Here is a 24,608-nt window from a genome sequence, read left to right as displayed (position 1 = left end):
TGAAGACTCTATGGAAATAGAAAAAATGGATATTTGCATTTACAACATGCTTACCTGTTGGTCCAGTATAGCAAGCCAGCTGCCTGCATCAAAAGAAGCCAAGCTTGTATTAGGTACTCAATAATGCATATTGATGGCAAATTAAGTTGATATGGATGTCCGTCTCATGTGCACGCGGATTAAACCCTAATATGCTAAAACACTAACAAATGTTGTTTTCTAATACATCAAGTTAACTGGATGGTTGTTCAAACAAGGCTGTTGGATTCCACTTGTAAACATTTCTTTTTGTGAACAAAGAATACAAAGAGAATGCAAGAAATCTTACTCTGTGGCATAGACTAATCGCTCCGCCAAATGTATGATTCCCAACAAGCTTAAAAGAAAGACCTAACCCTGAAACGCGTTAAAAAAATCAAATAAACTAGGCATACAATTGTGTGATGATCCGAGAGATTCGCACGCAGAAAAAGATAGTGAAAACTCACATGATGGCCGGTTAATTTATCAACCACGATTGCTACGATTGCTAAAGGGCCAAAAGGAATGAGCAAATTAATTTTGGCAGAGAAAACTACAATCCTGATGCTATCGACAACACTATTCTTCATGACATGGGGACAACAGTCATTTGCACCACCAGAATATAGAGCCATGCGGGGAGCCTCGTCCAATGAATGTTTCTCGCCCCCAACTAGGCTCTGATCCTCGAACTCAAACACTGATTTGGGCTGTGTTGATCCCATCTGTGGAGTCGAAATCTTTGTTACCAAAGATTATCACTGCTACCAAAAGAAAATGCCTTTGATACTATATACAGCTAAAGAATTTAAAGCTGACCTCAGCATGGGAATTTATTTTTATTGTGGCTGAATCGTTGTTCCTGCTATTGTTGTCGTTGTTGTTGCTGTTGTAATGGTTATCAGAATCCATGAAGTGGAAGTAAAAACTCTATGCCAAGAAATCAACAAGAATTCCATCTCCAAACATGCGCATCACTGCTACATCACATTCTCCACAATCAACACACATACATAGTATAATAGAAATCAACATGAGATCTAAAAATTTTATGCCTATACACACACATAATACACATAACATCTATGCATATACTCTCTACCTGTTTTTAATAAAGACCATATCCAGTGGCGTAAGCAAGTTCGTTAGTGCAGCGTGCTCCCCTTCTGCACCCAAACTCGACTTCGAATACCCCTCCCCGTTCTTTACTCTAGATTAAAATATCCCTTGAATCAAAATAAATCCCATATGATTTTTTTGTCAATAACATGAATTTAACAACCCGAATAAAAAAATATCATGCATCAATATACGAACAGGAATACTAAATTGGGGATGAATGATCATAAAAGTTACAGTATAAAGTTCAAAATTAGGCCGGAATACTAAATCCAGATCAAACTGATAGCATAACATATGAATTGGCCAAACAAAACAGGAATACAAACAAGTTATAGAATAAAAGGTACCTGAAATCTGGAACTGGTTTTTTTGTTATCCCCAAGTTTGCGTTGTAGAAAGCTGAAAGCCTCAATGGTACCAATATCTTCCCAGTAGCCATCATACAAATAAGCTTGAACCTGTAGGCATTAATAATTAGTATTTTGGGAGATGAATATTCGGATGAAGGGTAGCGGGGGACAGAAACTATGGAACTGGGAAATATTTAGCAGATCATATAAAATCAATTTAGGACACTATCTTTTTCAGTACAAAGAGATTTGTTCAGTTTCGAATGAAAGATATTTGCAATTATGTAATACCAACAATTATTCCAATCTTTTCCACCTCTTTTGATTGATCTTTCATAGAAATTACAGAATAAAATATATGAATGAAAACTTACTCTCAAACCAATGGAAGTTGCGCCTGGAATAACTTCACTCCCGAAATCATTTGCACCAAGAAACTTGTCTCGAAGTAGATCTAACATCACATTTTTGCTCACAACATATATACCCATGCTGGCAATATAAGGCATCTCTTTTGCTCTCTCATCATCAAGACCCAGGATAGTAATATCAACCTATATAACAAAAACAGAAACAACAACATTTTGCATCACTAATCAATCACACACCTAAACCCACAAGCGATCGAAGTTCACAATGAAACGAATATGTAATGCACTAAATAATGAAAAACAATCTGCAAGTGGATCGTTCACCTTCATAGCTTTGAGCTGCTCCCCTTTAGGTTTCTCAGCAAACTCAATAATCCTTCCCTTTTCATCAATCTTCATCAAACCAAAGGCGGTAGCGCGCTTCTCATCCATGGGCAGAGCAACCACAGTGATGTCTGCATCAGTTTCTCTGTGCGCCTGAACAAACCTCTCATAGTCCATCCTATACAAGTGATCCCCAGCAAGAACTAAAAATTCCAATACATTGTGCTCCTCAAACAACCACAAGTGCTGTCTCACGGCATCCGCGGTACCCTGTAAAGCACCAAAACCAAATATCCCAACTCAAAAACCAATGAAAACCAAAAATCCATACTCAAAAACCAATCGAAACCTGATTTCCAACACAACCCCACAATTTGAAACAAGCTTTTTCATCACCTGAAACCAATTGGGATTCTCGGGGCTCTGCTGAGCAGCAAGAACCTCAACAAAGCCTTCATTTTTGTAGCCACCCATGTTACTGGCATAAGCACGAGAAAGATGGCGATTGAGCCAAGCGGAATTGAACTGGGTCAGCACATAGATATTGGACACGTTGCTGTTGAGGCAATTACTGACTGGGATATCGATCAGCCTGTAGTTTGCTCCCAATGGAACAGCAGGCTTCGCACGCTTCTTGGTCAATGGGTAAAGCCTCGTCCCAGCTCCCCCACCCAGGATAATCCCCAACACACTCTACACATTAACACAAACAAAATTCCCAAAATTTCAATCCAAACAAGAACACATTATGCGACTGCATAGAAACAAAAGCACGAAATGCGAAAGAGAGGGAGAGAAATGAATCACTTACCCGGCTCGCATCGGGATCAAGACACGTCTGGGAGTTCTTGGAATCGGAAACAGCCTTCGGAGAGACAACCAGCGGCGGGCCTCTGTGAGTGGGGCATTTCCTCGTACAGGTGCTGGGGGCGGGGCAGGGATTTTGGTCCCGGAGAGATGAGAACCGCTGAAGGAGAGGCGGCTGATGTTCTGGGTCTGCTTCGAGTTCGGCAACACCGACGATCGCGACGTGAGCACTCCGCTCGCTGCCATTGAAGAGGACGTGTTCGTCGCGGGAATTTCCGTCGGGGGATGATTTCCTGGCGGACGAGCACACAGCTCCTGAGAGGTCGGCGCTGGTTGAGGGCTGCTGTCGGGCTTCTGCTTTCTTCTCGGGCTTAGTCGAGCAAGTCTCGTCGGGCAAATCTTGATCGGGCAAGACTCATCGGGTGCTGAAAGAGAAGGAGAGTTAATTTGAAAGGTGTCTTTGTGGGGCCTCTCACAATCAAGATTAACTTTGAGGTGCTTAGGCGTGCCACTGCCATCTTCAGTATGGCAGATGTCGAATGGATATTAAGTTTTAGTTGTGAATATGCATATGCCCGAGAAACTGTGTTAGATATAACAGATGCCTTTGTGAGGCCTTAGGTGTAGGCCTTGAGGCTTCCTGTCAAACTAAACCAGTGCTTGAACATATCATATTTAGTCTTCATGGTTGCGAGAATCTTATCACTATTATATTTCTGATTACCCAAGTCTGAGAAGTGGAACGAACCCAAATTGATGCCTTTGTGGGGCCTTAGGTGTAGGCCTTGAGGCTTCCCATTAGAGTTTGTTCCTGTGCTCGGACAGGTTAGACCGCAAAGTAGAATAAATCCAAATAGGTGCCTTCGTGGGGCCTTAGGTGTAGGCCTTGAGGCTTCCTATCAGAATCCATTCCATACTTATGCGTTCTATGATAATCATGACATAATAGAAACAAAATTAGGAGGTAGGTCGATTACTTGCGCCCCAAGTAACTTCGGACTTCTTGTTTATCAAGGATTGTTGTGGATGGGTTAAGTCCACATAAAGTTCTTTTTTATGCCTTGAGGCCAAGGACTTTTAAACTGATCAGATTTACATGCCCGCAGGCTTAGGACTTAGATCTGATTTGAACACTGAAGATATATTCAAATCGGATTCAAGTACTGAGGAAGCCTTTTCATCATGATTTTGCTAGAAACAACTTGTATATAACTGAAAATATACAACATATTACTAGGCTTTTAAAGAAAGAAAAGACAAAGACAGAGCAAAGACGGTCGGGCAAGATTAAACCTTATCAGTTAAGGTTGATCTTCTTGCAGATTCCTATCTTTGTGGCTCTGTCAAATGTCTGAAAGCTTAGAGGGAGAGAGGGAGGGAGAGGATACAACAGTGAATCGATACTACAACAAGTTTGAACAAGGTAGCAGAGCTATTACAGAGGTTGGAAGAGAAGATTATCCCGCGGGGGATAAAGGTTTATCCCGAATAGGATGAAGGCTTGGGCTGACTACAACTTCGTTTGAAGGCAAATCTGGCTTTAAGCAGAGTTTTGGCTTGCATTTGTATGTTTGATTAAGTGTCCTTGCTTCTGCCTTCTCTTCCTCCTTTTATAGACAACTTTGGCTCGGGTTCCTGTAGCAACAGCCTTGCCCGAATGCGGTTTAGAGGTGATGACTCATCAGCTTTTTTACACGGATGCCACCAAAAAGTACTTTATTGGGCTGTGCAGTCTGATCAGCCTACACCACTTGGTCCTTGGGTAGGTAAGCAAGTGGCCCTTTTCCTGCTCCCTAAGTTTCGTCCGGGCCTTTGGTTGGGCCGACTCCATCCCTGGCCCAAAGTTCAGTTTTATCCCAAACAGGACGCCATGTAACACGAAATTTTGAGAGAGAGCTTCAGAGAGTTGCAGAGGGAGACGGTGGAGTGTTTGGGACCGCCAGCTGAGATTTGATGATATTTTGGGATGCGTTTGCCCTTCCCATTTTAGTGTTAATTACGCAAACCAACGGCAAATCTAAGAGGATGGCGGAAAGGGTATTGTTGACTTTTTACAACATGTTAATATTAGTAGTTATTTGACGGAAGGAAAGGAGCACCAAAAAATCTGCAGAAATCGCCAGTATTTAAACAAGTGGACGTCATTAAACGTCAGGTAACGGTGGATGCATCAATGGAAGAGTGACACGTGGCATTTGGGTTTTGGCCTAAGATTTTGTGTCACATGTCACTACTTTTGTTTTCGACCGTCCTTTTTTTTTTCTTATATGGTTATAAAATTGAGATGTTAAATTATAAAGTAAATTGTAGCAATGGTTCCTCAACTTTAATTAAATTGGAGCAATGGTCCCTTAACTAAAAATCTATTACCATTGGTTCTTCAACTTATCAAAACGTGTAGCTATGGTAATTTTTATCAACTTTGTCAGAATTTTGTTAAAATGAGTTATGTTAGAATGACCGTTGCTACAATTAGCTTAAAATTGAGGAATCATTTCTCCAATTGGGTTAAAGTTGATGGATCATTTCTCCAGTTGGATTAAAGTTAAGGGACCATTGGAAATGGATTTTTAGTTGATGGATCATTTCTCCAATTGGATTAAAGTTGAGAGATCATTTCTCCAGTTGGATTAAAGTTGAGGGATCATTGGAAATGAATTTTTAGTTGATGGACTATAGTTGCACATTTTGATGAGTTGAGGGACCAATGGTAATAGATTTTTAATTGAGAGACCATTTTTTCAATTGAGTTAAAGTTGATGGACCATTTTTCTAATTGAATTAAAGTTGATGGATTATTGTTATAATTTACTCTAAATTATGAACTTAGCAACCTTTCGAATCTTGCCTGACAAACTCACAAACGACGATGGCAATTATTGGTATCTACTTTATCCTGTTGACAATATTTGCTAGGAGTTGTGATTGGTTGGTAGCGTATATTAATTTGGATTTGGATCCTTACTTGAGTCAATGGAAAGGATCCTCCTGATCAAGCATTGTGGACTGTTAGATTTTCATCCAACGGCTATAATTATTATAATTTTAAAGGAACCCCCTGTTTATTATAACTTTAAAGGGACCCCCTGTTTATATCCGTTGGATTTTCATCCAACAGCCCACAATGCTTGGTCAGGAGGATCCTCTCCATTGGCTCATAAGAGGATCCAAATCCTATTAATTTACATTGATGGATATTGAAGATATACCGTGTTTGATATAGTGTAAATATTTTATCAATGTTAACTAAATAGGATTACTTTTAATTATATAATATGCTATATTTTTTTAGATTGACTTACATTTGGTGTCTTTGCCGTGGCAAATATTTCATATCAATAATTCATTGGGATGTGATAAAGTTATACGCATGAAAATACGTTATTAGTAATTGAGAAAAGTGTCGATCTCGTCTTGTTAGCTTGGTGAGAGGAAGCCTCGAGACCGCATCTTCTAGCCAAATAGGGAGCGATCACTCAATAACGAACACTAACACGTGTGAAACAATATTTTTTCTTAAAGATGTTATATTCACACTTTTCAAATTACTTTCTCTACATAATTAAGCAACATTTGACGACCACTACATTAAAGGTTGTTGGGCTGAAATTTTTTAGCCTAGCCAACCCAAACCTACAGGCCGAGTCGGGTTTTATTTTGGTCGTACCGTCTATTTGATAAATATACTCTAGCCAATACAACGTTGAGTGTAGATCCAACTTTAAATATATTTCTTTAAATAAATCAAAACCCACTGAAAATTGTCTTATGGTTTGACTAGCTGTGTAATATGCCATTCCTCATGTGGTACCTCCAAACTTCGATTTCGTGTTCAATTCACTTGACTCTTGGTCACTCCCCTTAGATTTGACAATGAGAATAGAGGCTAAAACACTAAACGCATATCCATTTATTCTCTATTTTTAATATCAAATCTAAAAATAAAATAACCATACATTGATCACTAACAAACAGATTGCCAATAACCCCAAGAATACTAAATGAAGACCTGGCATTCGTGTTGTGTTTTATGTGTTCGTGTCGTTTTCGTGTCATACTCGATATCTTAACAGGTCGTATCGTGTAACACCCATTAAAATAAACGGGTAAAATGACCTGACCCAAAATCGAGCTGATAATATTAACGGGTAATATGACCCGATCCGTTACCCATTAAAAAATATATATTTTAAACCAATAAATAATCAAATGAAAAACATAATACTAAATAAGTATATACATACCATATTATCACATCCAAAACATAAAAATGCATTTTTCTTTTAAGTATATTTTCGCTTACCTAAATTGATCAAATGGTAAAATTGGAAAATATTGGAATAGATAAGGGGTTTTTTTCATCCAAAAAAGTTCTAATAATATAAGTGAAATAGAATCTAACGGTACAGATTTACTCTCATTTATCTTATGATTGTTATTTAAGTAAAGTCTTTAATAGTTTTTTAATTAATGTAGAAGTGTAAAAAATATAGAAAAAATATATAAACGCTCGTAATGACAAGCTTTACAACTTTCATGAAGAGCTTAACTTCGAAATTTGCCACTATAATCATATAAATCATAGATCAAAATTTAACCGTTGATTGTTGTTTACATTTACGCTTCATTGTTCTCATCAACATTTGCTTTTTCAGATTTTCTTTTTAGAAAACATGATCTATTGGAGGATGTAGGAAGATGAACGGTTTGGATCGTTGATATTATATTCAGAGTTTTACGGTTAGTGAAAATATTGTTTGATGTTTATAAAGTTTCTACAAACTATATGACATCGACTCATATTTTAGTTAACCGTAAATATCGAAACGTGATATCAAAGATCTGAATCTTTCATCTTCTTACATCCGCCAGATGATCATGTTTTCAAAAAAGAAAATTTTAAAAATGAAATTCAGTAAGAAGAATAAAGCGTAAATGACAATTGACGGTTAAATATAAATTTAAAGTTTATGGATTATATTGTTGGATTTCGAAGCTGACCCCTTCATGAAAGTTGTAAAGCTTGTCACTATGAGTGCTTGTATTTTTTTTACATTTTTTACACTTCTACAATAATTATTATTAATTTTATTAATTTTTCCCTCAAATAAAAAACATTATTCATGAGGGTTTGGAGGATTTTAAAAATCTAAACGATAATGTAAGTGTAATGATTATCTACTTGTGGAGGAATAATCATGAATCACGAGTGTTTAAATATTCTTTCACATTTTTCATACTTGTATGTATGTCTTCTTAGTTCTTACCTATACAAATACTATACTAGTTTATTGTAATTTTGGACAACAACATGTTAAGTAAAATTTATCCTAGTAATGATAATAAAGAACTCTCATAATAAAAATAAATAATGACTAAAACATTTTTTTTAACTATATAGAATAATAATACAAAACTATATATTTAATATAGAATATATTGTATATTAATATGGCTATTGTATTTTATAATAAATCTTTTAGTAATTAAACTTTAAAATTATCAAAATATTTTTTTTCTGAACGGGTCGAAACGGGTTACCCACATGTGTACCTATTAAAAATCCGTTATTAACTGGTCACCTGATAATGACCTGATTAGTTATCGTGTTGACATGAAACTCGTTATTTTTGTATCGTTTTCGTGTCGTGTCAGAAACTTCTGGGTCTAACTATATGCATAATCGTGAGGTCTCTGGACTCAAGTCACCTCCTTTTCTTTCTTTCTTGACTTTCTAAATTCTAAGCGTGAATATTGCTCCTTTTTATTTTATTCTTTTGTATTGGTTACATTCGATTACTCCTTCGACCTTTTAGGTAGGAATATGATACCAACATTAAGTGGAGGTTTGCGTGTCCAGTTCATCTTTATTAGTTTGCCAATGCAAGGATTTTTTTTTTTTTCTTTTTTTTGGTCGAAAGAGAGAATTTTATTGAATTAAATATGAACAGGTACATTTGCATCTTTTGCTAAAATATTAAAAAGAAACTCTGGACCTAACTTATCCCAGCCAAATCTCCCGCCATGCTTAACGATGTACATCTCCACCAAATGGGCTGCACGATTGCATTGCTGAGGGGTAAAGAGAACCTTACCAACTGGAATAAGCTCACCATCCTCCAAATATCTTGGAGATAAATTTCTAAAGTCACATCAGCCGTGACCTCCTTATTAAGCATCTGAATCAATCCCTTCGAATCCGATTCCACCACCAATCTAATGCCAACCTCCATAACATCACTCCCAATAATCGACTCCATCCCCTGCCTCCGCCATAATTCCCACCCCACAAACCACCACCCCCCCCCTCCCCCGGCGGCGCCGCGGGAAGCTTCGGAATCCCAGCAAAGTCCCGAAGCATTTCGTTGCTTATTTGCATACTTACTAGTTTTTAATAACTGGCTAGCTGCAGTTTGTTGGCTTCGATCCATTTCAATCCGTAAGTAGTAATTAGACTACTTTAATTCCATTGCTAATTTTTTGTTTATTTAGATAATATAATATATGATATGCTCCACCGGGATCACAGGTTGAACATGGCAAAGGGTGTTTGGGAGACCATGGCACAAGGTGTTTGGGCGGCCATGTCACACGTGTTACATCCATCAGTGCCCAATACAAGCACAGGTGTGTTCCGAAACCACGGTACTATATTTTTATACTACATTTGTGTATCATTCAGTGTTTAAATATTGATATCGGTGGAAATATCGATACTCAAATTTATAAAAATATCAATAGATATATTAATATCAATATCAGTTGCCTTCAACGAAAATGATGAAAATTTGCCAAAAAACGTGAAAATTTGAAATTACACTTTAAGATATGTCATATCAAACCACGTGAAAATTTGAAATTACACTTTAAGATATGTCATATCAAACCACAATACATGTATTACTAAAAATTAAATGATTAAATACTATATAACATGTTCATCTTTTACACAGATAAGAGACTCAAGGAGTCATAATCCCACTAATTTTTTTTACTGAATCTTATCCCAGTAATCTACAATTCATATAATCTTCACATAATACATAACTTAATTCAAACGAGAACAACATCAACAGAAAAATCCAATCCAACACATTTAATTAGGTAATTATATTAAATATTACCTTTCATTAAGGATAACTAAGTCTTTTTATTTTTTAAATACACCTTTATTGAGTAATAATCTTCCTATACTTATAAAATTGGTTTGGTCATAACATTATTACTATATAATGTCTAATTTTACCACAAATTTCATATATTTGTAACCATATTCATATTCATGGAGATACCATACCATGAGCATTGTAGTAAAATGTAAATTATCTCAAGGACATATAATGTATAATTTTACCATAAATTTCATATAGTTGTAACCATATTCACATTCATGTGCATTTACATATCAGTGCTGTAATTAATGGCATGAACAATTTCTTGGTTTTCTTTGTGATTAAACAAACATAGTGCTCTATTTTCAATACTTTTGGAGTGTTAATTACAATGATCCTCTTCACTTCTAGTGAGAGGTCTTAGATTCAATTATCACTAAAGACGAATTTGAATCACATTATTGCTAGCTCATTGTAAGGCTAAGCCCACCTATCCCTTTAATGAAGATAATATCGTTTGTTCTAAAAAAAAAAAATTACATTGATCACTAACAAACAGATTGCCAATAACCCCAAGAATACTAAATGAAGCTCGTGTTGTGTTTTATGTGTTCGTGTCATACCCGATATCTTAACAGGTCGTATCATGTAACACCCATTAAAATAAACGGGTAAAATGACCTGACCCAAAATCGACCTGATAATATTAACGGGTAATATGACCCGATCCGTTACCCATTAAAAATATATATATTTTAAACTAATAAATAATCAAATGAAAAACATAATACTAAATAAGTATATACATACCATATTATCACATCCAAAACATAAAAATGTATTTTTCTTTTAAGTATATTTTCGCTTACCTAAATTGATCAAATGGTAAAATTGGAAAATATTGGAATAAAGAAGGGATTTTTTTCATCCAAAAAAGTTATAATAATATAAGTGAAATAGAATCTAACGGTACAGATTTACTCTCATTTATCTTATGATTGTTATTTAAGTAAAATCTTTAATAGTTTTTTAATTAATGTAGAAGTGTAAAAAATATAGAAAAAATATATATAAACGCTCGTAATGACAAGCTTTACAACTTTCATGAAGAGCTTAACTTCGAAATTTACCACTATAATCATATAAATCATAGATCAAAATTTAACCGTTGATTGTTGTTTACATTTACGCTTCATTGTTCTCATCAACATTTGCTTTTTCAGATTTTCTTTTTAGAAAACATGATCTATTAGAGGATGCAGGAAGATGAACGGTTTGGATCGTTGATATTATATGCAGAGTTTTACGGTTAGTGAAAATATTGCTTGATGTTTATAAAGTTTCTATAAACTATATGACATCGACTCATATTTTAGTTAACCGTAAATATCGAAACGTGATATCAAAGATCTGAACCTTTCATCTTCTTACATCCGCCAGATGATCATGTTTTCAAAAAAAGAAAATTTTAAAAATGAAATTCAGAAAGAAGAATAAAGCGTAAATGACAATTGCCGGTTAAATATAAATTTAAAGTTTATGAATTATATTGTTGTATTTCGAAACTGACCCCTTCATGAAAGTTGTAAAGCTTGTCACTATGAGTGATTGTATTTTTTATTTTTTTTACATTTTTTACACTTCTACAATAATTATTATTAATTTTATTAATTTTTCCCTCAAATAAAAAACATTATTCATGAGGGTTTGGAGGATTTTAAAAATCTAAACGATAATGTGAGTGTAATCATTATCTACTTGTGGAGGAGTAGTCATGAATCACGAGTGTTTATATATTCTTTCACATTTTTCATACTTGTATGTATGTCTTTTTAGTTCTTACCTATACAAATACTATACTAGTTTATTTTAATTTTGGACAACAACATGTTAAGTAAAATTTATCCTAGTAATGATAATAAAGAACTCTCATAATAAAAATAAATAATGACTAAAACATTTTTTTTAACTATATAGAATAATAATACAAAACTATATATTTAATATAGAATATATTGTATATTAATATGGTTATTGTATTTTATAATAAATCTTTTAGTAATTAAACTTTAAAATTATCAAAATATTTTTTTTCTTAACAGGTTGAAATGGGTTACCCATGTGTATACCTATTAAAAATCCGTTATTAACTGGTCACCTGATAATGACCCGATTAGTTATCGTATTGACATGAAACCCGTTATTTTTGTATTGTTTTCGTGTCGTGTCAGAAACTTCTGGGTCTAACTAAATGCATAATCGTGAAGTCTCCGGACTCAAGTCACCTCCTTTTCTTTCTTTCCTGACTTGCTAAATTCTAAGCTTGAATATTGCTCCTTTTTATTTTATTCTTTTGTATTGGTTACATTCGATTACTCCTTCGACCTTTTAGGTAGGAATATGATACCAACATTAAGTGGAGGTTTGCGTGTCCAGTTCATCTTTATTAGTTTGCCAATGCAAGAATTTTTTTTTTTTTTTGTTGTCGAAAGAGAGAATTTTATTGAATTAAATATGAACAGGTACATTTGCATCTTTTGTTAAAATATTAAAAAGAAACTCTGGACCTAACTTATCCCAACCAAATCTCCCGCCATGCTTAACGATGTACATCTCCACCAAATGGGCTGCACGATTGCATTGTTGAGGGGTAAAGAGAACCTTACCAACTGGAATAAGCTCACCATCCTCCAAATGTCTTGGAGATAAATTTCTAAAATCACATCAGCCGTGACCTCCTTGTTAAGCATCTGAATCAATCCCTTCGAATACGATTCCACCACCAATCTAATGCCCACCCCCATAACATCACTCCCAATAATCGACTCCATCCCCTGCCTCCGCCATAATTCCCACCCCACAAACCACACCTCCCCCCCCCCCCCCCCCCGGCGCCGCGGGAAGCTTCGGAATCCCAGCAAAGTCCCGAAGCATTTCGTTGCTTATTTGCATACTTACTAGTTTTTAATAACTGGCTAGCTGTAGTTTGTTGGCTTCGATCCATTTCAATCCGTAAGTAGTAATTAGACTACTTTAATTCCATTGCTAATTTTTTGTTTATTTAGAATATGATATGCTCCACCGGGATCACAGGTTGAACATGGCAAAGGGTGTTTGGGAGACCATGGCACAAGGTGTTTGGGCGGCCATGTCACGCATGTTACATCCATCAGTGTCCAATACAAGCACAGGTGTGTTCCGGAGACCACGGTACTATATTTTTATACTACATTTGTGTATCATTCAGTGTTTAAATATTGATATTGGTGGAAATATCGATACTCAAATATATAGAGATATCAATAGATATATTAATATCAATATCAGTTGCCTTCAACGAAAATGATGAAAATTTGCCAAAAAAACGTGGAAATTTGAAATTACACTTTAAGGTATGTCATATCAAACCACAATACATGTATTAATAAAAATTAAATGATTAAATACTATATAACATGTTCATCTTTTACACAGATAAGAGACTCAAGGAGTCATAATCCCACTAATTTTTTTTTACTGAATCTTATCCCAGTAATCTACAATTCATATAATCTTCACATAATACATAACTTAATTCAAACGAGAACAACATCAACAGAAAAATCCAATCCAACACATTTAATTAGGTAATTATATTAAATATTACCTTTCATTAAGGATAACTAAGTCTTTTTTTATTTTTTAAATACACCTTTATTGAGTAATAATCTTCCTATACTTATAAAATTGGTTTGGTCATAACATTATTACTATATAATGTCTAATTTTACCACAAATTTCATATATTTGTAACCATATTCATATTCATGGAGATACCATACCATGAGCATTGTAGTAAAATGTAAATTATCTCAAGGACATATAATGTCTAATTTTACCATAAATTTCATATAGTTGTAACCATATTCACATTCATGTGCATTTACATATCAGTGCTGTAATTAATGGCATGAACAATTTCTTGGTTTTCTTTGTGATTAAACAAACATAGTGCTCTATTTTCAATACTTTTGGAGTGTTAATTACAATGATCCTCTTCATTTCTAGTGAGAGGTCTTAGATTCGATTATCACTAAAGACGAATTTGAATCACATTATTGCTAGCTTATTGTAAGGCTAAGCCTACCTATCCTTTCAATGAAGATAATATCGTTTGTTCTAAAAAAAAAAAATTACAATGATCCCATATAATTATATATAATTATCATATAATTCCATATAACTTGATTAAAAAGTTAAATAACAAGGAACCCATAACATTATCTTCCATCGTTTCTAATATTGAAGTTTAACTACATAAATGTTCATGCATAAAACTGAAGTATGGAGAAACGGTAAATCGCCACAATGGTCCCTGAGATTTTCATAACTCATTACTTTGGTCCCTGAGATTCCAAAACGATAAAAGTGAGATTTTCCACCATCCATCATTTTGGTTCCGTTAAAAACTCCGTTAAGTGTCCTGGAGGAAGTTTGGGCAATTTTCAAAGCTTCGTAACTCAATCGTTTCTTAACCAAATTAGAGTCATAATATATCAAAATGAAGAGAGGAAAGTGTAGAATAAGATTATACATATTTAAAAGCCCAATGATTGCTGGAGATGGCCGGAAAATAGCCTCAAAGTTGACTGGTCCGAGTGAAAACTTGAAAACTCGCCGGAAACTGGGTAAACTTTAAATGTTCATAACTTCTTCAATACTCAACGAAATCAAGTGATTTAAAAACAAAAATCATACTTCTCGACGAGAAAAAGAGAATGGAACCTTTTTTATGGCTAAATCTCTGTAGTTTGGCCGGAAAACGGCTCGAAAGTAGTTGTCTTGGTCTACTTTCGAGCCATTTTCCGGCCAAACCACGGCGAGTTAGCCATAAAAAAAAAAGTATCATTCTCTTCGTCTCGTTGAGAAGTATGATTTTCATTTTTGAATCACTTGATTTCGTTGAGTATTGAAGAAGTTATGAACGTTTAAAGTTTATCCAGTTTCCGACGAGTTTTCAAGTTTTCACTCGGACCAGTCAACTTTGAGGCTATTTTCCGGCTATCTCCGGCAATCATTGGGCTTTGAAATATGTATAATCTTATTCTACACTTTCCTATCTTCATTTTGTTATATATGAGTCTAATTTGGTTAAGAAACGATTGAGTTACGAAGCCTTGAAAATTGCCAAAACTTCATCCATGACACTTAACGGAGTTTTTAACGGAAGGACCAAAATAATGGATGGTGGAAAATCTCAGAGACCACTTTTATCGTTTTGGAATCTCAGGGGTCAAAGTGATGAGTTATGCAAATCTCAGAGACCATTTTGGCGATTTACCCTACGAGGAAATTAACAATAACAAAACAAGATAAATTTGACAGGATTCGAATATAGTCAGTATAAACCTTTCTTTGAGGCTGTGCAAGCTGGTGATTGGGAAACAGCAAAGGATTTTCACAACCAACATCCGGAGGCAGTAAGAGCAAGAATTCCATATTCTGGTAAGACAGCTCTTCACATTGCAGTTGATGCTGGCCATGTGGATCTTGTCAAAGAATTGGTGTCGTTGATGGAAGAGGAAGACTTGGAATTACAAGAAACATTAGGTGATCGGACAGCTCTTGCTATTGCTGCAAGTAAAGGGATTACCGAAATGGCTGAATGCATGGTACCAAAGAACAAAAAATTACTCAGCATTCCCGATTCAAACAACTCGCTCCCAGTTGTGAAAGCTTATTTAAATTGTCGTTGGCATATGGCTCGATATCTCTACTCCGTCACTCCAATTGAAGATTTAATGCCAGACAAAGGACCTAACGGCGCTACAATAATCACCGAATCTTTTTCATCCAAAGAATTTGGTAAGAGTTTTAAATATGAGTAATGACACGTAGTTGAGGACTACAAAAATAAAAATTAAGAGTTCATTTAATAATCATTTTAGTTGTTTGGTAAATTACTTTCAAATTAAAAAGAAAAAGAAAACACTGAAATTCAAAGTGTTAAAACTAAAAAAAGTAGCTTTTGTTGTAAACATTCCTAGTTTAAGTATGATTGTGTAAATCCTAGATAAGATTTGATTCTAGTTATCCTTTCCTATTACAACTTGTATTACTTGGAGGAGAAGGAATATCTTCTCTCCCTTTACTACTATAAATAAAGGCACAATGTAGGAGGGATAACAACACACACATTCCCCTACAATTCTACAAACACACATCTCTCTCCTCTCTCTCTCTGCCGCCGGCCCTAGTCCCTCTGTCAGATAAAATAGATCACAACACGTTATCAGCACGCTCCTACCGCTGCGCTTAGGAATCTGACGTTGGAGATTTTTTCTGCATCAAACCAGTTCATCCATATCATCACGCAATCAGGTTCTTTCCAAACAACGGCTTTTAACTCGATATTTTGCAAGCCCTGATAGCATGAACATTCACCATGATGCATGACCCAACTTTACGTTTAACGTATTTTAGATTCTACATAAATTGTGTATGCTTCATAATCAAAATTGCTACAATTATGTGAATTTGATATTTGTCATGAATTGAATCCTACATATGTACATGCATTGAAACTATTATTTGCATATGCATCAACGTAAATATGTGATTCATTAAAATTATACATGCATATAATATAATTGAATTAAAAAAAAAAAAATGTTTCTGGGCTCGCCTGGAACGGCCCGAGGAAAAAAAAAAAAAAAAAAAAATTTTAGGGCTGCACACAGCAGCCCATTCCCCTCTTCTCACCCCGTGGGCCTGTAATCCCACCCGAGGGTTCTTGGCCTATATTTTTAGGCCCCGAGATTTTATTATTTAATTTTTTTTTAAATAATATGGGTTTTTATATTTTCACCCACACTTTAACTTGGCCCCGAAGACCAAAAATAAATTAATTCACTTATCATTATACAATATTTCTGCATATATTCTTTGCATATTTGTTTGCATATATATTTGTGTTTGCCTGCAGAAATATATGAACCTGAAGTTCATAATTACTTTGAAACCCGAAGTTTCTTATAAACATGCCTTGTTTGAAAACCCGAAGTTTTCACTTAAATATATCACCCATGAAAACCCGAAGTTTTTCATGCAAAATTAAACCAATACATGTCTATTAGAACTTGTATGTTCTACTCCTATGTGAATGGATTGATTTTTCTCCATTACACTAACCACATCTTGTCCATCTATTTTGTGATAGGAACATGTCGAATTTGAACAAACTCGACTTCACCGCTTTGGAGGTTTCTGGAAGGAACTACCTCAAGTGGGTTCAAGATGTGAAGCTCCACCTCACTGCAAAGAACTTGCGTCCTGCTATTGAAGAAGCAACAGATAAACCTGTTGGCGAGGCTGAAAAAGCCACTGCTATGATCTTCATCCGAAGACATATCCATGACGCTCTACAAACTGAGTACCTTGCTGAGGAGGATCCACGTGCATTATGGGTCGCTTTGGCTGATCGTTTCGATCACCAAAAGGACATATTCTTGCCTGAAGCAAGACACGACTGGCAGCACTTGCGCTTCCAAGACTTTAAGTCTGTGAATGAATATAATTCTGAAGTTTGTCGAATCCGATCACTTCTCAAGTTTTGCAATGAAACTTTGACTGAAGAGGATCTCCTGGAGAAGACCTACTCGACCTTCTCTGCTTCTAATATTGTCCTGCAGCAATAATATAGAGCTCATAAGTTCACTAAGTTCTCGGATTTGATCTTTGTTTTACTTCTTGCTGAAAAGCAGAACCAGCTGTTGATGAAGAATCATCAAGCTCGACCTACTGGGGCTACTGCTGTGCCTGAAGCACATTATAGCACTAATCAGCACCCAAAACGCCAAAAGAGGCGTGGTAAGGGCGGCCAGAAGCCATCCCACCAAGGTCAACAGAGCCAAGGCCCATCCAAGGGAGGAAACAAAGCCCAGAAGCGCCCAAACCTCGCTCCCAAGGCCCCGAACTTCAAGAATAAGGGCAAAGCACCTGCCACAATGAATGACGATATGTGCTATCGTTGTGGTTCCAAGGACCATTGGTCCCGTATTTGCCGTGCTCCCAAGAAGGTTGTGGATGCATATCATTCTCGTCGTACGAAGTTTGAATCAAACTTCCTGCAAGTGGACGAACCGGAGACTACAAAGATGGAGGTTTCTGATTTTCAGGAGGATACCACTCCTATGGAAGATTAGAATCTTAGACATAGACTTATTTTTCAGTTAAAATAAGACAATTGGGGCCGAATTCCACCTTGTGGCCGAACCCCACCTTGTTTTTTGGTTGATTTTGAACAATTTTCCTTTATGTTTTGGATTATTAGTTGGCGATTTATTTTGGATATTAAGTTTTTAATCCTTGAAAAAATGAAATTAGTTTGAATTGATACTTGTTTTTATAAACTTTTATGCATGTGACCGATTCAAATTAATTTTTCATTCTAGGTATGACTAGTGGGAAAGTTAGTTGTCTGGCAGATAGTGCAACCACGCATACTGTTTTGCGTGAACGCATCTATTTCACTAACTTCGTACCTACGAATGCACCTCTGACAACCCTCTCAGGCCCATCCAACCTGATCGAAGGATACGGTAAGGCACGTATAATGTTGTCCAATGGTACAATCTTGACCATTGCTGAGGCACTCTATTCTCCACGTTCCGGAAGAACGTTACTAAATTTCAAGGACATTAGAGATAACAATTACCACGCTGAAACCCACGTAGAAAACGGAGTTGAATTTCTGTGCGTAACTTCCTACGAATATGGCCAGAAGCGTATTCTAGAGAAGATGGAACGTAACCCGAGTGGTCTGTATACTACGACTATACGCCCCATAGAATGCCACTATGTGGCCGGCCCTACCACAGGGACCGCGCACGAAATTACACTTTGGCATGATCGTTTGGGACATCCTGGACGAATAGCGATGCGCCGTATCCTCAAAACTTCACACGGGCATCCACTAACCCGAAGCTTAGGTTCGATCCATGAAATTGCATGTCAAACATTTTCTATGGGAAAGCTTATTACTAAGCCTTCTTATGACAAGATTCGTTCGAATCCTCCCATTTTTCTACAACGGATTCAGGGGGACATTTGTGGACCGATTCAACCTCCCTACGGACCATTTAGATATTTTATGGTTTTGGTTGACGCTTCTACACGTTGGTCACACGTGTGCTTGTTGTCCACAAGGAACGCTGCATTCTCCAAACTGTTGGCTCAGGTTATCAAGCTCAGGGCTCACCACCCTGAATATCCGATTAAATCTATTCGATTGGATAATGCTGGAGAATTCACATCTAAAACTTTTGATGACTATTGCATGTCGGTTGGGGTTGAAGTTGAACATCCTGTACCCCATGTTCACACCCAGAACGGCCTGGCAGAGGCTTTCATTAAGCGTTTACAAATGATTGCTCGATCGTTGGTCATACGTACCAAGCTCCCGATCGCTGCTTGGGGCCATGCAATATTGCACGCAGCAAAGTTGGTCCGCCTGAGGCCTGTTGCGACACAACCATTTAGTGCCCTTCAGTTGGTCACCAGATGCGAACCCGACATATCGCATCTGCGCATTTTTGGTTGTGCGGTCTATGTGCCGATCTTGCCGCCCTTACGTACAAAAATGGGGCCTCAGCGAAGGATGGGAATCTATGTCGGATATGATTCTCCTTCGATTATTCGTTACTTAGAACCTTTGACAGGCGATCTGTTTACCGCTCGTTTCGCGGATTGTCACTTCTATGAGACAGTCTTCCCGTCGTTAGGGGGAGATAAGAACGTCAACGTTCCTAATGAACGACGTGAATTATCGTGGACGACTCCCACTTTGTCTCATTTAGATCCCCGCACCGCTCAGTCTGAAGCTGAAGTGCAGCGCATATTAGATCTCCAGAGCATAGCTCAAAGCATGCCAGATGCTTTCACCGATCTAGCGCGCGTGACAAGATCACATATTCCAGCTGCGAATACGCCTGCAAAGATGGATGTACCAAATGTACGACGGACTACCCTCCTGGAATCCCGGGACGCCAATTCTGGTGATCCACGTACATTAGCGGCTAGCCAATCATCTGCCCCTACACAAAAGCGTGGCAGACCCCTTGGTTCAAAGGATTCACACCCCCGGAAGAGGAAAACCACGGCACAAGGTCCTGAAGAGCCTACCGTGAATCCGACTATCGCTTACTCATTTTACCCAACTCATGAGGAAATTCTAGATTATGGAAGCGTCCTTGAAGAGACGAATCCTCCTCCCGAGAATCGTGAGATTTCGATCTATTATGCTAGCTTAGATGATGTGTGGCGTAGAAATGAGATGATTGTCGACGATGCATTAGCATTTGCAGTAGCTACTGAGATCATGTTGAGCGATGACATTGAACCGCGTTCCGTTGATGAATGTCGACGTAGAGCTGATTGGTCAAACTGGAAACAAGCAATCCAAGTCGAACTTGATTCACTTGCGAAACGTAAGGTGTTTGGACCTGTAGTTCCTACTCCTCCACATGTGAAGCCCATTGGCTACAAGTGGGTTTTCGTTCGGAAGTGTAATGAGAAGAACGAAATTGTGCGTTACAAAGCTCGTCTTGTAGCACAAGGTTTCTCACAACGCCCCGGGATTGACTATGACGAAACTTACTCACCCATTATGGATGTGATTACTTTTCGATACCTTATCAGTTTGGTAGTTTCCGAAAAACTGGATATGCAGCTGATGGACGTAGTAACCGCGTATCTATATGGGGATCTTGATACAGAAATTTATATGAAAGTTCCCGAAGGACTTACATTGACTGGTTCAAATATTTCCAAACCCCGGAACACGCTCTCAATTCGGCTGAGGCGTTCACTATACGGTTTGAAACAATTCGGAAGAATGTGGTATAACCGTTTAAGTGAGTATTTGACTAGTCAGGGATATGTGAATAACGAACTATGCCCTTGTGTGTTCATTAAGAAGTCACATTCCGGATTTGCGATTGTTGCAGTATATGTCGATGACATGAATCTCATCGGAACTCCTGAAGAGCTCGCGAGAACTGCTTCGCACCTGAAGTCGGAATTTGAGATGAAAGATCTAGGTAAGACTCGATACTGTCTCGGTCTCGAGATAGAGCATTGTTCGGATGGAATCCTAGTACATCAATCGAACTACACCCAGAAGGTGTTGCGCCGTTTTAATGAGGATAAAGCGAAGCCTTCGAGTACTCCTATGGTCGTTCGTACGCTAGATGCAAAGCGAGATCCCTTCCGTCCGAAGGAGGATGATGAAGAGATTTTGGAGCCTGAAGTTCCTTATCTAAGTGCGATAGGTGCTTTATTGTACTTAGCTCAATGCACTAGACCCGACATCTCCTTCGCTGTTAATCTTTTGGCAAGATACAGCAATGCACCAACACGCAGACATTGGACTGGCGTGAAAGACATCTTCCGTTACCTTAAGGGTACTACGGATTTGGGCTTATTTTATCCCTACGAATCCTCGAGTGATGCCGCACCCTATGCTCATCGGGTTGATTCTCGCCTTGTTGGTTATGCCGACGCTGGATACTTATCTGATCCGCACAAGGCGCGTTCTCAAACGGGTTATGTCTTTACCGTTGGAGGCACCGCAATATCTTGGAGGTCAACTAAACAGACCTTAGTTGCCACTTCGTCTAACCATGCTGAAATTCTCGCCTTACATGAAGCAACTCGGGAATGCTTTTGGTTGAGAGTAGTAGTGGGCCATATTCGAAGCTCCTGTGATCTTCATCCCGCCGTTAATGCCCCGACGACGATTTTTGAAGACAACGCAGCTTGCATCGAACAGCTCAAGAAGGGTTACATCAAAGGAGACAACACCAAGCATATTGCGCCGAAGTTCTTCTTTACACATCAACAACAAGAGCATCAGAAGATTGAAGTCACGCAAATCCGATCACAAGACAATCTGGCCGACCTCTTCACCAAATCACTACCGAAGGCGACGTTTCAGAAGCTTGTTCATGGAATTGGTATGCGTAAACTTTCTGAGTTGTAACTTTGCTATTTCTCTGTGGAATTATGTCAAACTCAGGGGGAGTATCTTCTAGATACTTGCTTGATCTTAATGTACTCTTTTTCCCTACGATTAGGAGCATTTTTCCCACTGGGTTTTTGCTACCTAACTAGGTTTTAACGAGGCACCCACCTTGGGCTGATCATATCCCTGATGACGTCCTGTAGACGTTTCTTTTGACTTTGCATTTCTCACGCATTTTTCCTTAGACTATGGATTTTGTCCCTACTTGGGTTTTTGCCATAGCCTTAGGGTTTTTTAGTGAGACTTACTACTTATGCAAGTTCTTACCTTATTGAGAATAAGCGTTGTTCCTTGGAATCAATGCCGACGAGTCGACTTCCTCAACTTCTGCATGATGCTGAATCTACCTTGAGTATTTACCCACTCAAGGGGGAGTGTTGTAAACATTCCTAGTTTAAGTATGATTGTGTAAATCCTAGATAAGATTTGATTCTAGTTATCCTTTCCTATTACAACTTGTATTACTTGGAGGAGAAGGAATATCTTCTCTCCCTTTACTACTATAAATAAAGGCACAATGTAGGAGGGATAACAACACACACATTCCCCTACAATTCTACAAACACACATCTCTCTCCTCTCTCTCTCTGCCGCCGGCCCTAGTCCCTCTGTCAGATAAAATAGATCACAACAGCTTTCACTTTTTATTATAGCTTAATTGGATTAACAGTTTCCGTGGTTATAGGGTAGTTGGAAAATTGCTCATATGGTAAAAAAATTAGGATGCAAGTCCTATGGTGAAGTTTATTGAGATTTAGGCCCAAAATTGAAAATTTTACTTACTCTACGTTAATTGTTAGCACATGAAGCCCAATGTGAGGCTAAAAAGATAAAGTTAGCCTCATATGTAAGCTTCACGTGCAAACAATTAACAGAGAGTTTTGTTTTACCCTCATATGTGTGGCTCACATACTAATAATTAATGGAGAGTTGACGGAATTTTCAATTTTGAGCTTAAATCCTAATAGACTTCACCATAGAGGCTTAAATCCTAATTTTTTAACCACATGGGCTATCTTCCGACTATCATATTACCACAGGAACTAATAATCCAATTAGACCTTTTATTTTTTTTTGAAACTTGAAAACTAAAAGTAGTTATCAAACGAGTTTTTAGCTTTCAAATTAAAAATGTGACATCCCACATCGCCCAAGGGAGTGATTCTTAAATGTATATTCCCATCCCTACATAGCACGAGACCTTTTGGGAGCTCACTGGCTGCGGGTTTCGTAGAAACTCCGAAGTTAAGCGAGAAGGAGGCCAGAGCACTCCCAGGATGGGTGACCCACTAGGAAGTTGCTTGTGAGTTCCCAAAAACAAAACCGTGAGGGAATGGTAAGCCCAAAGCAGACAATATCGTGTTACGGTGGTGGAAGGGGCCGGGATATGGTGGAACCCGAGCCGGGATGTGACAAAAAACGTGATTACAAAAACTAAAAATAAAATGGTTATCAATTTGTAACTTGAAAAATAAATAGGTTATTCTAGCTACATCAGTGTTTGAAATATCCTGGATATACTCGATATTTCCATGAGAATATCCAAAAATTCAGGGAACGATATGGAAAACTTCACCCCATATCCACGATATTTTTAGAAATCAGTTAATTTTCACGATATTTTCAAGAAATATTCAGTGTTTGCAGGAAATACCCATGATCCTATGCATTATTTATTTTTTTAAACTTCTTTCTTTATGGTATTAGTTTACTTCAATAAAACTCGTGCTCATTTCATGACGAAAATTTCAATTAAGTTATGTATAATTTATTCTTTCTAGTGAAATACTTTATTTTATTACTTGTCATTATAAGGAAGTTTTTCTTCACACATATCACATACTTATTGTTTACACAGTATCTAATCGTTATTCTTGATTTATACGTGTGTTGTGGCTTCATATGACATTTCCTAAAAATAATTTTAAATTTTCATGTTTTTGAGCAAATTTCCATTATTTTCATCGAATGCAATCAATATCGATATTTGATATATGTTATATCCATCGATATTTCCACAAATTTGTCTATCGATATTTCGACCAATACTAATATTTTAAACACTAGCTACAATTTACTCTTTTTTCCCATAACTACAAATTACTACAACAAACTATTTTTTTCTAAAAATTTGTAACTTAAAATATAAACAGATATCTCATGGGATTTAATTCAGCGTTGCCCAAAATTGGCCTTTACTTTGGACCGCTTAAAGTTTACCCCTTTAGAAGCTTTGGCTGGGCAGGCTTCTTCATTCCCGAGCGGAGCAAAGCTCAATTTCTGGCAACAATGGATTTATGATAGTTAGTGTACCACATTCTTCCTTCTCTTTCTATTAATTATTTGCTTTCACTTTTATACGACATATTTTCTTGTCTTGATAGGCATAGACATACAACCTCCTCCTCGCATCAATCATATTTGTGTAACTGTTCCAAAT

The 24,608-nt window shown here is 37.1% G+C and overlaps 1 protein-coding gene and 1 pseudogene across 1 annotated transcript; one reads left to right on the top strand and one right to left on the bottom strand.

Moving 5' to 3' along the window:
• Positions 1 to 559: 559 nt before the first annotated feature.
• On the bottom strand, positions 560 to 9,426 carry LOC126611779 (glucose-1-phosphate adenylyltransferase small subunit, chloroplastic/amyloplastic-like; annotated as a pseudogene).
• On the top strand, positions 9,304 to 24,535 carry LOC126609736 (uncharacterized). The gene is made up of 4 exons (XM_050277667.1): positions 9,304 to 9,434; positions 9,525 to 9,622; positions 13,173 to 13,317; positions 24,322 to 24,535. Exons 2-4 carry the CDS (start codon positions 9,532 to 9,534, stop codon positions 24,467 to 24,469), a joined length of 384 nt encoding a protein of 127 aa, XP_050133624.1. The 5' UTR covers positions 9,304 to 9,434; positions 9,525 to 9,531; the 3' UTR covers positions 24,470 to 24,535.
• Positions 24,536 to 24,608: the final 73 nt, after the last annotated feature.

Source organism: Malus sylvestris, chromosome 17, assembly GCF_916048215.2.
Source record: "Malus sylvestris chromosome 17, drMalSylv7.2, whole genome shotgun sequence".
Taxonomy (NCBI): Eukaryota; Viridiplantae; Streptophyta; class Magnoliopsida; order Rosales; family Rosaceae; genus Malus; species Malus sylvestris.
The sequence above is the reverse complement of the archived record's forward strand: the minus strand, read 5'-3'. Positions and strand labels throughout refer to the sequence as shown.

What these genes read in the sequence shown, in the direction of transcription:
- LOC126609736 (XM_050277667.1), top strand. Translation starts at nt 9,532, where the DNA reads ATGGCAAAGGGTGTTTGGGAGACCATGGCACAAGGTGTTTGGGCGGCC. An exon ending in AGTGCCCAATACAAGCACAG is followed by an intron (nt 9,623 to 13,172) that starts GTGTGTTCCGAA and finishes TTGTTTATTTAG; the next exon opens with AATATGATATGCTCCACCGG. An exon ending in GGTGTGTTCCGGAGACCACG is followed by an intron (nt 13,318 to 24,321) that starts GTACTATATTTT and finishes AAATATAAACAG; the next exon opens with ATATCTCATGGGATTTAATT.